The 16,405-nt window shown below is 38.5% G+C and overlaps 2 protein-coding genes across 2 annotated transcripts; one reads left to right on the top strand and one right to left on the bottom strand.

The window, feature by feature from the left end:
* Window positions 1-2,170: 2,170 nt before the first annotated feature.
* LOC100888401 lies at window positions 2,171-6,464 on the bottom strand. Its single transcript, XM_011676975.2, has 3 exons — window positions 5,428-6,464; window positions 4,119-4,187; window positions 2,171-3,877 (listed from the first exon to the last, which is right to left on the bottom strand). The coding sequence occupies exons 1-3, from the start codon at window positions 6,389-6,391 to the stop codon at window positions 3,633-3,635; spliced, it is 1,278 nt and encodes a 425-aa protein (XP_011675277.2). The 5' UTR covers window positions 6,392-6,464; the 3' UTR covers window positions 2,171-3,632.
* Window positions 6,465-10,733: 4,269 nt separating this feature from the next.
* On the top strand, window positions 10,734-16,072 carry LOC100893338. Its single transcript, XM_003725959.3, has 4 exons — window positions 10,734-11,510; window positions 12,270-12,390; window positions 13,692-13,762; window positions 14,313-16,072. The coding sequence occupies exons 1-4, from the start codon at window positions 11,144-11,146 to the stop codon at window positions 14,990-14,992; spliced, it is 1,239 nt and encodes a 412-aa protein (XP_003726007.1). The 5' UTR covers window positions 10,734-11,143; the 3' UTR covers window positions 14,993-16,072.
* Window positions 16,073-16,405: the final 333 nt, after the last annotated feature.

Raw genomic sequence — 16,405 nt, 5'->3', positions numbered from 1 at the left:
ATATACCAGGGACGTGATAGAGAAGGACTGGAATCAAGCCGCTCTCCTTTGACCCAATGCTCCAAGCTGCCGAAAAATTATGCGCTAATATGCAACTGTTGACCAGGCGGTGAGATAAAAGAGCGCATGAAATTTCAGGATTTAGAATTCCTACTTCAGAAATGGTATCTCAGCAACTGTTCGCTTTCTCTTTCAATGATTTCTCATTCATTGTTGATTGTGTAAAGAGTAGAACAAGCGAACACAAACTTGTGTAATTTCATCCTTTTTTAACTTAATTTTAATCGAAGATTGTAAATCATGGATTAAATAACGGGACATTAAAACATGTACAAATTAGCGCATTATCCTAAAATATTGAGCTTTTGTCAGGTTGTCATTTTTCTTTTACCAACTCTGGCACACAAATTATAGGAAGGACGGAGTACTAAAATTTGAAAATTTGTTTGATGCACTTTTCCCAACACAATCCCCATATAAAGTTTTTGATTTACACTGAAATTTTGCCGGTAATTTAATATTTTGTAATAAATGTAAAACTGATGCCTGGCTTCCAAAAGTCCCCGCAGTGGAAGCGCGGTTCGGAGCATGAAACTTCAAATCCAAGTAGAATGTTACACATCCCATTGTTACGCTTCAGAACTCACGAATGCGGTTGAATAAATTACAACAGATTCGCCTCCTTCCTTTCACCTCCCTGAATGAACCCCCACCCTCAAAACTCCACACAAATCAATACACAAGCACACATATACACAGACACGCACGCCGCAGCCGTCCACACACACGCACCTACACGCTCCCTTACACACAGACATATGTGTTTGGATGATAGAAAATCCATACTAATTTACTGTATGATATTGTACGGTCGCATGTTGTTTGTATTGTTTCAGGAGGCAACTGATTGGAATTTATAGACCTTTGGTTCCTTAGACTTTGCCTCCTCAGTGATTCTTGAGTATAAAGTACACGTGAAGATAAGTTATATATGATTGAATTAAAAAATATCTACTGTAAGTTTAAAAAACCTTAAACTTTGTGTTTGTTATTTAGTATAAACAAAATAACATGTCTACGCCATTCGTATTGAATACAAAAAGTGGATTAACATGTTAACCAAACCATTAGGAACGTCATGATCATGAAACAGAATTCATTTTGACACAGACACTCACACGCACATCCACGCCCTTACATGCACATAACTACATGCATATAAACAAATTAAAGGTAATGATGAATCTTGCATAAGTTCATTCTTTAACCTTTCCAACTTTTTAACCGTTGGTGTAAATAACGCATTTAAAGAATACATCATGTTAGACTTAAAGGACAACCCAACATTTATATGAAATCAGGAAAATAAGAGAAACAAAAGAGCGAAAGTTTGAAGTAAATCGGACGAATAATAAGAAAGTTATAAATGTTTTAAATATGAGATCACTAAATCTTAGCGAAATAGGTCAGTGGGTTGTGACATAGACATGGAGAACTCCCCAGTTTGTCACGCACACAAATATTATTCATTTTGTTTTCTCCTTGTGCCCTCTCTCTTGGGACACTACTCAAAATATATTATGGATATCAGATTGTTAAAAGTCTGAATAGAAAAGACCCTCGTTATTCATGCATTTTGAAGAAAAACAACAAGAAAATTTAGTAATTTTGTGTATTGAAACAAATGGGAAAGTTTCCCGGCACTGCGTCACAGTGACATTACCGATTCAGTCAATTCGAAGTACAAATACGTATAATGATTACAACTTTTAAAAAATCCATTATTTTCTTATTATTTGTCCGATTTCATTAAATATTTCACCAGTCTACCTCTCTGATTTTCGAATTTCTTTGAGTGTATTGGTCTATTGTTTGGATTTTCATTTAACAATGGAAGGTTAATGGACTTGAAGCAGCTAGTCCAAAACGGGCGGACAGGTGGAGTCAAAGTATCATCCTGATCTTTACCGACACCTGAAATATGAAACACTAGCACTTTCATTCTCTTTCGCTGTTCTCACGAGACTTCAGCAGACGTCTCGATTACATGTTCCTTAGAAACAAAATATTAACATGATTAATCTCAGCTGTCTGTCAACTTGAAGAACTCGACCAATATCTTTGAAATGATGCAGGTTTGTAGAATAAATCAACGTCCACAACGAGAGCGTAAACCATTAAAGTGTATTTATTGATATGAAGAGCACATAACGATGATGAAAATACAACTATTATGGGCAGGGCGTTCGTGACCTACTTCTAACTTCACAATGTTAACGGCGCCAAACGTATTGAAAGTCACCGCACCCATTAGTGTACAAAATATTAACCTATGTTGGTTATTACTACTACTCTGTTATACATCTATCCTATTGGCTATTGCTGCCTGCAAATACCAGAGCAGAGCATTAATCTATTCACACTAAAAGAAAAACGGTAAACAAACAAACAAACAAAGGAGTTAAAGAAATCAATACTAAAGAAGTCATGAACGTGATTGATATGTTAAAGTTTTCGCAGAAGTTATGAATATTACAGTTTTAAAGCGTTACCAATATATGAATCCCTTTTGGAAGATATACAGAGAAACAAACAAATCAACGAACCAAACAACGAAGAAAGTTGATTTATTAAATAAAAAATTACAAAAGGTCTGTAAAATATATCATATAGAATATGTACAACATTGCCGTTTACCGTAGTTTCTCATTCATTAAAAAATCACAATTGTAACTTTCGAGTAAATCCTATACCAATGAAACGGTTTTCAGTGGAATTTGTAATTTTGTTTAAAAATATTATATAGAACTCAATCGCAAAGACCCATAAGAATTCAACTTATAGGCAATTTTAAAAACCCAATAATGACTATAGAAATCATGTTTGGATTATTTATGTCACATTCATTTCCACAATTTCACTAAATGACACATTATACTATATGAAATGCCTTATGTTGATTTCTCGAAGTCTGTTATAGTTATATTTGTTATCACCAACTGTATTACACGGGGTATAGTTACATTAGTGTGGAATACTCATATCGTCGTCATCATAATTATATACGACGGTCAAGATGAAAATTTAGTGATTACACTGGCATTTCATGGTGCAGCCTTTGGTAGGAAGGGGTGGTTTGATATCCCATTTGAGTAAGAGGTTAGGAGACAGAGAGAGAGAGAGAGAGAGAGAGAGAGAGAGCGAGAATGAAAAAGGTGGGGACGGTGCCATTCTCATGGATACGGGAGTAATGAATTTTAGAGATGAAAGAAGAGTCAGAGTTATTGTTAGAGATTATAGAGATTTCCAAAAATTTGTCTTTATTGAAGAAAAATTGATAATTAGCATGAACCTCACACGAATCCTAATTTTATTGTATAAATGTTGCAACACGTATACATGTATTTGCCTCTCCATTGTCACATACATGTATCGTGTAGATATCAATCAAGCTACACGTATTTACCAAAAATCTTGGCGGTATTTAATGAAACAAAAATCATGCATGTACTGACACCATAACCAATACAATCAGCATGATAAAAGCATTATTCTCTTAATAGACTTCCATTGCCAGACGAAAGAACTCCTTTAAGGTCGGCCTATGAATCCACTACCCCATCCACGTACTTCTACCAGCCTAGCTTCTTAATAAAAGACGGGACAAACTTTGATAATTGAGTTTGAATGTTCTTGAAGAAACTGGGTCCCTTCTGAAGGCCAGCTGCGTGGTATCTTTTGTTGCAATCGAGAAGCCAGAAAACCAGTCGATTTTTCGTGTTATCATCAAAGAGAGATGGTCTGCAAGATTCACTGCTGTACTGAAAGACAGAAACTTCTGTGGTCTTGTCGATCTCGCTTATCCTGCGTATGGTATCTGCAAATAATAAAACGAGAAGAAATGTTGAATGTGCCGTAACGGGTAAGGATAGTGGCATGTTTCTCTATTATGAAAAGGAACATCTACATAGAAAACTCGGACTAGAAGACGATATACACAGTGCCACACAGTTGTAGCGAAAAGCATATAGGGTTTAAAATATTAGTAAAATAAAAAAATAAATGTGTAAAACAGAAGATGTTGTTGAGTCAGAGATTAAATATATAAGTTACCTCACCTGCATGTTTATGGTCAGAAGGAGTATTCGTCGGAGCGGGCATCAACATGGCTAAATTCTGGGGTACCACTAAAGGGTAGTAAGATTGAGATAAGCGATTATTAGACCCCCTGCAACAAGTTTATGCAATGTATAAAATTGTAATACCCCATTGGAATTTATTTTTTGTAGAAGATTCTTCGAACATACATTAGAAATATTAACAAGTATGTAAACGTTTTAGAATTTGTTTATAAACGAATAAGAGCTTGTTTTTTAAATGTGGATGTTATTATAACAATATCTCCTAATAAATACTAGTGAAATTCTATAGAACATGTTTTCACTATACACATGTAGGTATATCGACTTAATATAGAGGTGCGATCATCATGTCATTATTTACAGATTGAGAGCTCACTGGAACGTGCAAATTTAAAGTCTTCTGTATCAGGACAATAACCCCCGAAAAAACTTCTCCCCAAGGACAATAACACCCCGGAATATTACCCCTAGGACAATTACCCCCCTCGTGGACAATTACCCCCCAAAAAAATCAGGGTGGACTTCCCGTTTAATGGGGGGGGGGGGGGGAGGTTGTCCTAGGGGGTTATTTTCAGGGGTGGAGGTAATTGTCCTTGGGGTAATTTCCCGGGGTGATTGCCCAGGGGGTAATTGTACTAAAACCAAAGTCTTCTATTACGTTGTAACTTAAGGGAAACAGAATTGCGAAAGTTTGATATAAATCGGAAAAATAATAAGGAAGTTATAAATGTTTGAAATATGAGATCACTAAATCTATGTGAATCGCAAAGTAACAAATTGGTCAATGGATCAGTCATGGCAATATGGATTGTGATTTATTCTCACTATGAACATGACGGACAGAGAAAGAGGACAAAAATATACAGTTCCTCATTCTACCCTCAACAATTGCTGTGGTAGATAAAGGAACATCCCTTCACTGCTATTATGTAAACATGTGTAGAACATGTGAATTTGCATGTGACACCGTGTAGTAAAATATAATTTATTTTTGTTTCTTCTTCTAAGCGCCTTCTTCTTTGTGGCATTACTCAAAAGGCATACTCTTGCCTATACAATTCTGAAATGATTGTGACAAGGATTAATCTTAACATATAAATTTTGCATTTTCTCAGAAATCGGATTAATCAAATGACCCTTCTAATTCTAAGTATAAATCTGAGAAGATTATAAACTTAATCTATCAATAATAAACTATAATGTCACCAAAGGAGGCAAGAGCAATTTTTCCTGTATGGGCAACATTATATTAGAAAAAACCTACAACTAAAACTGTAACACCTACACATCTCTTTTAGGCATTTCTTGAAAAAATTCAAGGCGTCTTTGTATTCAACCGAACTGTAAGATGCAGCTTCCGGTAATGATCCCAAGTCTACAAGAATGGCTTCAAACAAGTGCCAGTTGCTTGCCAGGTCATGTATGTCTTTAATCAACATGATTGTCTTTCCGGGAAGTTGTCGTTGTAAAACATCCTTCAATTTTCCGGGTTGATATGCTGAAGAAAGATTGACCAAGGCTATGGGGTAGGTTGTGTCGATCACTTTGTCTTGGTCGGCATATCTATCCGGTGAAGTGTCGACTTTCGGTGAGGCATGTGAGAATTGTGCGGTGTCGGAAGAACGTGCGCCAAGTTGTGACGTACTAGTAGCCATGTTCCGAAGGTTACCATCTCCCACACTGGTGGATGATGTGCTTGTCATTGAAGTTTGGCTTTTAGTAGGTTGCGTCGGAGCAACTTTTGAACGGAGACCAACTTCTAAAGGGTCAGGAGAACCACTATCAATCGAGATTGTTGGGGCATTTGTCGAGCGGCCAACATCTGTCTGAGACATTGAACTGGTGTCAGTAGAACTCAAAGAAGAAGCCATACTTTGATCTCCTTTGGTAGCACTAGCATTTGTGGCTTGTGGCTTACCACCAGTCTCGATTGTATCAACTTTATCCGCAGAGGACGATGCGATAAGGGTTGAATGCGCCTCTTTGTCAGCGATGGGTAGAGGATGATCTGGTACCTTCCCCAGGAATTCAGAGAGTCGCGAAAGGTCTTCAGCTCGCATTTCAGCTAGATTGTTGCATTGGATGACGCATTTAGAGCACTGGAAGGTGGTTGGCTGGGACTTCTTGAAGACCAACATCAGTGCCATCTTGGTGTTAGAATTGAAGCTCGTCATGGAGTGAACAACAACTGCAACACGGTCAGGTCCTGTCAAAATATATGTAAATTCTATGAATAATTCTAAACTCATATTCTCGCCTTAAATACATAAATACATGCATATAAAAATGACGTCATGATCCCCGGACGGATCACAGAAAGTAGAGATGGTCAAAATCTTTGGTGACTTTAACCATAATGGTTTACATAAAGCTTATCTTCCTGAAATAGATTTTCCTGGACTGTTCAATTCATCAAATAAACTTTAACAAAAAAGAACAGAAATAGCTAGTTGAAAACTCAGGAGTACAGAATTACTATTAAAATACCCAGTAGAATTAATAGAGATCCTTGTCAATGGATGAAGAGCGCCCTCTTTTCCTCACTGTTTGTGGAGATTCAGTCTCATGATTCTCTTCAATTTCACTTTTCCAAAAAGTAATAGACATATGAACCGTTTACGAAATTGTAAAGCTTAAGTATGATTAAAGTTTATATTTGTAGCAATTTGAGAAGTAGTGAAATGTTTCCATCTCTCTCTCTCTCTCGATCTCTCTCGATTCTTCTATTCCTGTTCAATCCTTTCTGCGTTTAAAACATAGTAACCCTTTAAAAACCTTCAAGCTACGCGCACTGGAGAAGACTTTAAATGTACTAAGATACATTGAGATAAATCTTTTTCTGTTGACATTTTTCATTAGGCAGTATATTTCATTTTCAAGATAAGACCATGGCTATATTTTTAATTGAATCCTTCTCTAGAATAATCAGATTCATTGTCAAGCCTCCGTAATAGCCATTCTCACGCACTGATGCTCAAAGCCTCGGGTGCGAACACGTGATAAGCGCTGCCATAAAATTGAATCGCTCTTGCTTCTCAGTAAACTTTCTCAAGCACCCCGTTGTACGCAAAATCTTTCTATAGTAAAACATTGTTTTCATTGCATGTTTTAAAAGGACTGTATCAAAAGATAACACATACACACACACTCACGCACACACACCCCACACACACTATCACAATTGGATAAAAATAATATTAGCTCACATTTATTATGCGCCTAATACTTTGTTTTCTAGGCGCAGCACGTATTTACCCCGGTCATCGGATTCAGGCTTTAATACCCGCAACACAATGTATGCACATTTTCCACTCCCTGGGGAGCATTCCAGCCAGTCGCCATTTTACAAGCGCCATTTGCTAATCCAACCACATTAACTTTCGCATCCAACCGGTTACCCATTTAACACCTGGGTGGAGAGTGGCAAATGTAGATCACTGTCTTGCCAAAGGACATCAGTGCCGCGGCGGGACTTGAACCGCGGCCGGACCTTGTGATCCACAGTCCGGTGACACATCCACTCGGTTTCTAGGACACCTACCCCCTGGACATCAACCCCCGGATAACCACCCCCATTTAACTACCCCCTAGGACAACTAACCCCCCGGATAACTACCCCCGGACAACTACCACCAGGACAACTTCCCTAAAACAACTACCCCAAGGGGGTTAGTTGTCCTAGGGGGTAGTCGTCCTAGACTCCTAGAGGATCGTCACGATTCGAAATGAAGGCCTTGTCTTTACGCAGCTGCTTTGCGCCGTTTGACCCGGGAAGCAGAGTTGCTCGGAGGTCAACTAGGGCGCGCACTTTTTTATTCTTGGAGTAGCACGTTGTTGTTGTTGGTAATAGTTTAGTGGCGTTCATTCAGTATTGAATATATACGCCATATCATTTTTATAAGAAAATCAGTTATACATAAGAAAACTGAGAATAAAGATTTGTAATTTCATAATTAATTATTGGGTAACGCAATGTATAAGGAGTCTCTGGATGGTTTGCAACTTTGTGTTTCTGCTTTAAAAAAAAGTTTAATCTGGTCAGCCCGGTTACGATTGCATGGAAAAATAGCTTTGCGATTTGAAACAGGCTTCTCGGCTACTCGGCGTGCGTGCGCAGTGATCTTTTTATTTTGTAACGCACGGAGCGAGATCTATAGTTAGCATGTGCACGCGATGAAGAAAAAAAAAACAGTTAAAGGACGTAATCGCATAATACGTAAACAATGAACAATACAATAAACAATGGACGAGCACGCAGGCATGCTTGTATACAACAACATGACACAGCACATGGCGCGTGCTATTTCTCCGAACCGGAAATTACCCTTCGAAGGTCCAATACGTGTGTTTCAAAACTATGGTGGCCCTGAAGGGACATCGCGAATAGACTAAATCGTGAAAAATATGCGATAAAATTCACGATATCGTCAATTTTATCGCATATTTTTCACGAAGAAATTCACGAAATTGACGATATCGTGAACTTTATCGTGAACTTTTCACGATGAAATTGACGATATCGTGAATTTTATCGTGAAAAGTTCACGATATAAATTTATATAATAATATAAATTTTATCGTGTACTCTATCGTGTACTCTATCGTGTACTCTCCTGACGGGCGCTTCGTAAACAAAACCAGCCCTAGCTGGGGGAGACAGAGAGAAGGAAAAAAGGGAAAGGGAAAGAGAAGATAAAAGGAAAGAAAGAATAATAATAAGAAAAGAGGGAAACGGGGGGGGGGGGGCGAAGGGCTCTTGCCTCTCCTCACTCCCCCCCCCCCCCTCCCCGAAGAAAAATCAGAATCACCACAACTCTTACATGTTACATGCAGGCCCCGCGGAACGTTTTTCAAAGTGGAGAATTAACGATCAGGTAGGGTGTGGCGAGCGTAAATTGGTGTAGGGTCCAGGGGCTTTGCCCCCCGGAAGCTCAGGGTTTTTAGGCATTAAATTGCGGTCAGATAAGCATATTCAGATACCTTATTTGAGAAACTGGCAGGTCACTAATTGGTGGGGCGTCCAGAGGGCAGAGCCCACGGAAGCTCAGAGGTTTTAGGTATTTAATTACGGTCAAATTAGCATCCACGGGCCCGCCTTGAGGCCCTAAGTGGGGTTTAGGGGGCAGAGCCCCCGGAAGCCCAGGGGTTTTAGGTATTTAATTACGGTCAGATGAGCATCCAGGGGCCCTCTTTAAGGTCCATGGTGGGGTCCAGGGGGTGGGACCCCCGTGAGCCCCCGTAAACTCATGGGTTTTAGGCCTTTAATTACGGCCAGATTAGCATATTTCGATACCTCCTTTCTGACATTGGCGGGTCACTCATTTTTCTCTCTCTCTCTTTCTTTCTTTTTCTCTTTAACATACTTTTTCAAAATCGTGAGGGGGAGGGGGCTCTAGCCCCCGAGCCCCGACGTTCTGCAGGCCCCGACGTTCTGCAGGCCCCGACATGGAGGCTTCTAAATAAACACATTCTTTCGCCCGACTGTAAATTTGGGAATTTGTAATTTTCCAACAAACGCATAAAAAGGTACGATTTACCAAAATGTCTTCTCACTCGTATAATAAAAAAACACATACGCTTTCTCATCCTCTCACAATATTTTTATGATATGCGCTTTTCGCTATAATTATAAAAAAAAAAACCCTCCATTGATTAATATAGAGGCATGCGGAATGTATAGGAAATTTTAATTGTGTTAACTTTCCTTTTCTTTGAATGGAATATAATTTGTATGTGATTCAATTCCGGTTTTAGTATTTGTTTGTTATTTTTGTTTAAAAACTACAAACTATCTTTGCTCCTTTACTGCTTTGCCCCCCCCCCCCCCCATCCACTTCCGGCGCAATGCGTTTATCATCTCTCAGAAACGTGATTCTGGCTCTATATACAACAGCCCATGTAAAAATCATATGAAACATATATCTGAAGTATAATCACTCAGAATGACTCACCATAAATCGTCTTAAGTTTGGGTAGGAGCTTGCTGTACTTGGCGTCTGCTACGTCAGTGATGGAGTTACGACCTTGTGAAATTGAATGTAACAGAACGACGGCATCGTACGTCTCTCCAGGCTGGAACGACTGTAAGTCTTGCTGGGTGAGTTTCACAAAGACGCATCTGAAATCCTCATTCTCGCGCTTGATTTGTTCAATTAACTGATCTGTAGAGTTTTCCGTCGAAACGGAGAGTAAAGCGATGACAATTTTGTTCCTGCTCGCCATGATGAACTTCTGCCCGTCGTTGGTTGCAAAGTCAGTGCGGATAGCTTGCCAGCTAAAGCACCCTTTGCGTCGCAATTGATGGAGGGTAACAAGCAAGTTTGTAATACGATGTGGGAGCTGGAAAAACCCACTGCCTTGTCATTGTGTACAAATATGGTCACGTCCGTATGGGCGGTGCTAAGCTAAAGTATTGAGCATGCGCAGTAATTTGTCTGCAAGGGCCAGCAGTTAAAGAATAGCTTAGCACAAAGTACCTACAGTTATATGGGGCATTTTGCATGGCAACACAATCTATTTGAAAATTGAGGCGTTTTGTGGTTGTGATTTCATAATGTTGTTTGGAAAAACCCATTTTATTGTCATTGTTTCGCCATGCCTTCATCGGCCTGGGAGGTACTTTTACTCACGCAGGCGCAGTGATATACCTGCATAAGCCACACCTCCATAAAGCAGTATTCTCCTTATAAACGACGCCATCACACACTTTTATGAACGTGTGTATTTCCGCTTCCGAAAGCGAGTCTACCCTAATTCTTGGCTATTCTAGATATCAATCTCACGGTTAAGCAAATACCTTTCAAATACAAAGGCAAAACAAACAACAAAAAATAACGGGTAATTATTAAGTTCCTCATCTGAAATACTTTGTTCATTTTTGAGAAATCACGAATAACTTGGCAAAGCTTGGCTGCAGATAACTTTTAGGATAAACTACAATTCACATATTTCTGTTTTAAATTTGTTGCAAACTCCTGTAGAGATATACAATTAATAGGAACATGGCGACAATCTCCGAAAGTGACCTGCTGGAGGATATAAGAGAGATTCACGATATCGTTAAAGATTACAAGCCAGGTAAAAACGTCACCCTTCCCGACAAGATTTCCTTTCCCGAAAACCTCTTCGTTGGATTGTTTGGAAGAACTGGGTGCGGAAAAAGTTCTCTGATAAATTCCCTAAAGTTTGCAGCTCAGGGACGTTTGAGAAAGTCGCAATGGATTGAAGTAGCAAGTCAGGAGAAAGCAGGGGGTCATACCATGTTCAGAAAGATCGCCAATTTGACCCAATGCATCTACGTCATTGATAACCGAGGACTAGACAACCCTAGTGCAGAAGAAGTTCATGCTGAAATAGCAGCACAACTTGGTGAGTAATTCTTTGGGTTTCTATTTCTTCTTGCGACATAAAACTAACGATTTCCAATCACAATAGATTTGTACTTTACCAAGTATTTATAATAGCACACCGCCACTGATACACATTTCTTTAAAAAAAAAACGTTTGACAACTCGTATTGCATTCAACTGACTAACGTTTGACAACAAGTAGGCCTATTTTATTTTTTGTAAGCGTTTATATGATTTTATCATCTCTACTGGCGTTGACAATTTTAACGACCGCCGCGGGGGTCCTGCGCAGGCGCGTACGCAGGATTTTTTCAAGGGGGGTTTTAACATTTATAAATCGGTCCGAAAGTTTCGCAACGACTCAGCCAGCCGCTGAATAAGCGGGGGGGGGGGGGGGGGGGGGGGGGGGGGGGGGTAAGAGGACACTTTTTTAACATTGGGAATATTTATTTATTTATTTTTTAATAAAAAAAACAAAAACAAAAACAAAAGGGGGGGGGGGGTTTAGGTTTATTTTAGGGGAGTTTACATACATAAAATTACAAAAGTGGGGGGAGGGGGTTAACCCCCCCCCCCCCCTGCGTACGCGTCTGATCCTGCGCGTCGGCTATTTTCGGTAGCCAAATTTCCTTACAAATAGATTAATTCTGAGATATATACTTGATTATATAGCTATAACAACATGGTTTTCATGATAAAGGTAGCCAGAGTATTTACAGTCCAACAAATCAGTCCATCAAATCATCTTGACGGGTTTCTGTCTTCATTTTCATTTTAGACGGAGACCGAGGCTACAGTGAACAGGTCCAATGGTTAGGTGAAGAAGTACAACGGTTCGATATCCCGGCAGTTGATCGTAAGAAAGGACACCCAATAACATGTGCTGTTTTCGTGTTTAGGTAGGCCTGTTGAATGTTTTTATTTATGTTGATTTAGATAAGAGAATGCTCATTTATAATTTAAAGGCAGCTATTGCCAGCAGGCAGGCACGTAGCCAGAGTTTGATGTTTGTGGGGGTAATCGTTCGAGGTAAAAAAGAGGGTCTAAAAAAGTTCGACTGATCTTGGATTTGTTTTTTTGTTTTTTTTGGGGGGCATGTGCCCCCCCCGTGTCCCCCCCCCCCCTTGGCTACGTGCCTGCCAGCAGGTGTTATATAGTTCTGGCTTCGATACTGCAAGCATTTGATAATTCATGGCCTATGTGAGCAGTGGCGTGGCGTTCATCAATGGGATTGGGGCAGTGTTGTCCCCCCCCCCCCCCCTGTGCCACTAAACCTAAACATATACTTAATAACATTCACTTTGCTAATCTGCATAAAAAAAATTTGTTCCTAAAGGACAATAAACTCGGCAAACCCCTAATTACGATATGAGTTAATTCGGTGTATACTGTGACGTTTTTACTCAATCTTGATGAAAAACACATACACTGCAGCCAGAAATCGATACTACAGTATATGGAAGTACAGGCACCCGTGGCATAGTCGTGTGGTCCGAACATTTTTAGCTATTTCTGGTCATACTTTACTGTGTTACGAGAGCAATTGGGGAGCATCCTTTCAAGGAAACTTGCTATCATGATGTTCTTCTAAACTAAGGTGATGTTCTTCTAAAATAACATTAAACGATTAAGAGTTTACAATTCTATTGTTTCTCACCTTTCTCAGAAATCAAATCTTGATAGCAAAGTACTATCAGAGAAGTTGACTTGTGAAAGTTTGAGTAAAATCGGACAAAAAATTAGAAAGTTATTAAGTTTTGAAAGTTGTAATCACTACAATGCAGGTATATGGGCCTTTTCAAAATGGCCGGACAACTTTCCCATTGTTTCCGAATTCCGACACACAAAATACGTCGCAACCTTACAAAAATGTATGACTCAGGGGATCTTTTCTCTATGGAGGACCTATAATAATTTATTATTCATAATATCTTTTGCGTTTTGAGATTTGCATGGCCTTAGTGATTTCTTATTTATTACAAACATTCATAACTTTCTTATTATTGGTTCGATTTATTTCAAACTTTCGTTCAGTTGGACTTATTACAAGAGTTGTATTGCCCATTAAGAACAGTCAAGTAATTCCCGGTTCTTAGTTATTTCTGTTGAAATAATAAGGTCGAATTAATAACCAAGTTACTGAGTAACAATTGTAAAGCTGACCCTTTTTTCTATTCTCTTCTTTCTGTTATATTACTAGCGCTATTCATGACATCAAATCAGATTTTGCTGGGCTCAATCACTTGGTTGATTTTCTGCACCGTCGCCAAGGTAATATATAAATATTTTTTTTAAATCCCATGTAATACCAACATTTTCTTTAAGACAAATAAAAATGAAACAAATACCTTTTCCAAAATGGTCAAATTGTTATCTCATAAAATGAGAATTAAATTTAAAAGCTTAATTTTCTATCGGTGGATAGTGGGTTACAAATATATTTTTTAATATGCATGTAGACAGTTGAATAACGTACCTTAAGGAAACGAAACAAGCCATAACCAAATGAAAATAAATATTATATGTGCTTATTATTTTTTCATCACCAAAAACTATCCATGTTTCGTATCATATTTCTATTCTTTGTAAACTTTGTCTGAGCCTTAATTTTACATGTGAGCGAAACAAACATCCATGTTGAACGATTTCATACTTTCAATATTGTTCGAAATATGACGTAGGGTTCCATAAACTGAAAATATATTAGGTGCAAAATGGACAAAAAACTTAAATAATGTTCAACGCCTCTGGGCATACTCAAAACAAAGATGTTAATAGATTTGTTTGTCTTTTCTTCTCGTCTTATCATCATGCATTGCAGGGTGTTACCCCGTTGCCGTCATCACCCACGTTGACGTAGCCGAGCGAAACGACATCGACATCCTGCTCGCTGTTCTCCGGGTCTCAGGGATCGGCGATATCTACGAGGTGGCCAACATCACCAACGATAAGACCAAACTAGATGCGCAGTACCAACTGAATCTTCTGAACCTGATCGAGAGATGCATAACCATTGGAAATGATACAGCTGTCTTCAAGCACTACCAACGTGTGGAGCTGGAGCAGAAGGCGGAGAAGGCGAAGATGGGTCCGACAGAGAAACCAGTGCCAACAGCAAAGGTATCACATCAAGGGGCTCAAAGCGTCAAGAGGACGGAGAAGAGTCAGGAGTGGGAAATGGTGGAGGGGGAAAGAAGAGAGGTCGAACAACTCAAGAAAGACCTTGAGAAGAGAAGTATGGAGCTGGAATTCCTGGAGCGGGATCATAAGATGAAGATGGAGTTTGAGAAGCAGCAGCATGAGCTTCAGATGGAGCGACAGAAGCTGGAGTCACGCGAGATGCAACTCCAGGAAGAAGAGCGGGAACGTCGGTTCCAAGAACAGTTGCGGAAAATAGAGGCTGACAAACGTGAAGAGCTCATGCGCATCATGGAGGCCAACAGATCTAAGGGTCATGGATTCCGACCAGTAATCAATCTCCCTGGCTGCCCAATACAGTGATCAACAATTTTATAATTATTATAACTATTTGGCATACTGCGCCATATTTGTGGCATAAATTGGTTGGAATAGCAGCTAACTAGTATAAATATTGTTCTTAATTTCTCTTGACCGTTAGCAAAGCAAAAACAAAATACTTTGTCGATAGGTCCTTCTATGCTCTGCTCCACGTTTGTGGAATTCTCTTCCAGCTTCCCTTCGTTGCATCTCTGATATTACCTTGTTTAGATCAAAATTAAAACCAACCTAATGGAAAAGGCATATTCAACCATGAACCTACTTAAACCTAGTTCTTTAATAGTGACCTTAACTTGCTATCTTACGTTTGATAATTTCTCTTTTGTTCTCTTTTCATTTCTCTGTTAAATTTTACTTCCATCAATTTATATACATTTATACGACGTTATATATCTCGTTAAGTGAATTATATCTACTCTGAATGAGCCATGAAATAAAAATGAAGTAATTGATGAATCCAGTGATAGATGGGCTATGTAGCACTACTTTGTTACTTTGTTACGAGATGTAGTACATTGGTGAACTAAGGCATTAAGACACACGGATCTTCAGAATTCGTGGGAAATTCGTGGGAAAGATCCAGATCTTTTTATTGATAGCATAAAACTGAATCAGGTTACTGTGTGTAAATACCTTGGGAAATACACTCGTTAGATTGGGATAAACATGTGAAACATTTGTGTAAAAGTACTGTGAAGAATTTGCATTTGTTAAAAAGAATAAGACATTGCATCTCGCAAAACCCGCATTATTTTTTATAAGTCACTTGTTCAAAGTAAATTGGATTATTGTGATGTTGTTTGGAATAATACGAAGAAACAAAATATTCAAAAACTACACATTTTACAAAATAGATTACTTAAAACAATAATAAGAGTGGAAAAAGATACTCAACTTGACTTTTGTAGGACAATTTGTGTTTGGATACCTTAGTTGAGAGACGTAACAAATATGTTTTATGTATAATGTATAAAATTGCAGAGCAATTAACCCCGGATTATCTTTTAAGTAAATTTAATTTTAAACACGCTTCCTATAGCTTAAGAAATGCTCGTCGTATATTTACTTAACCAAGAATTAAAACGTGCTTCAAAAAGAAAAGTTTAAATTATTATGGTGCAAATCTATGTAATGAATTGCTGGTAGAAACTAAATATAAAGCAACTTACTATACTTTTAAAAGGAGTTTATAATATTTATAATATCATGTTTGACTTTTAAAGGCAAACAAAAACAACCGATTTGTTTTTCTTTTATTTTTTCTTTTCGTTTTCTTTTTCTAAATTAGGGTTTAATTGTTTGGATTCTCGCCTTCTAACCTATTTGTATATATATATATATATATATATATATATATACCTGTATATTTTATTTAACTTTGTATGTAAACCATGT

This window comes from Strongylocentrotus purpuratus, unplaced genomic scaffold (genome assembly GCF_000002235.5).
Source record: "Strongylocentrotus purpuratus isolate Spur 01 unplaced genomic scaffold, Spur_5.0 spur5_scaffold_9, whole genome shotgun sequence".
Taxonomy (NCBI): Eukaryota; Metazoa; Echinodermata; class Echinoidea; order Camarodonta; family Strongylocentrotidae; genus Strongylocentrotus; species Strongylocentrotus purpuratus.
This window is presented reverse-complemented; position numbering and strand designations above follow the sequence as displayed.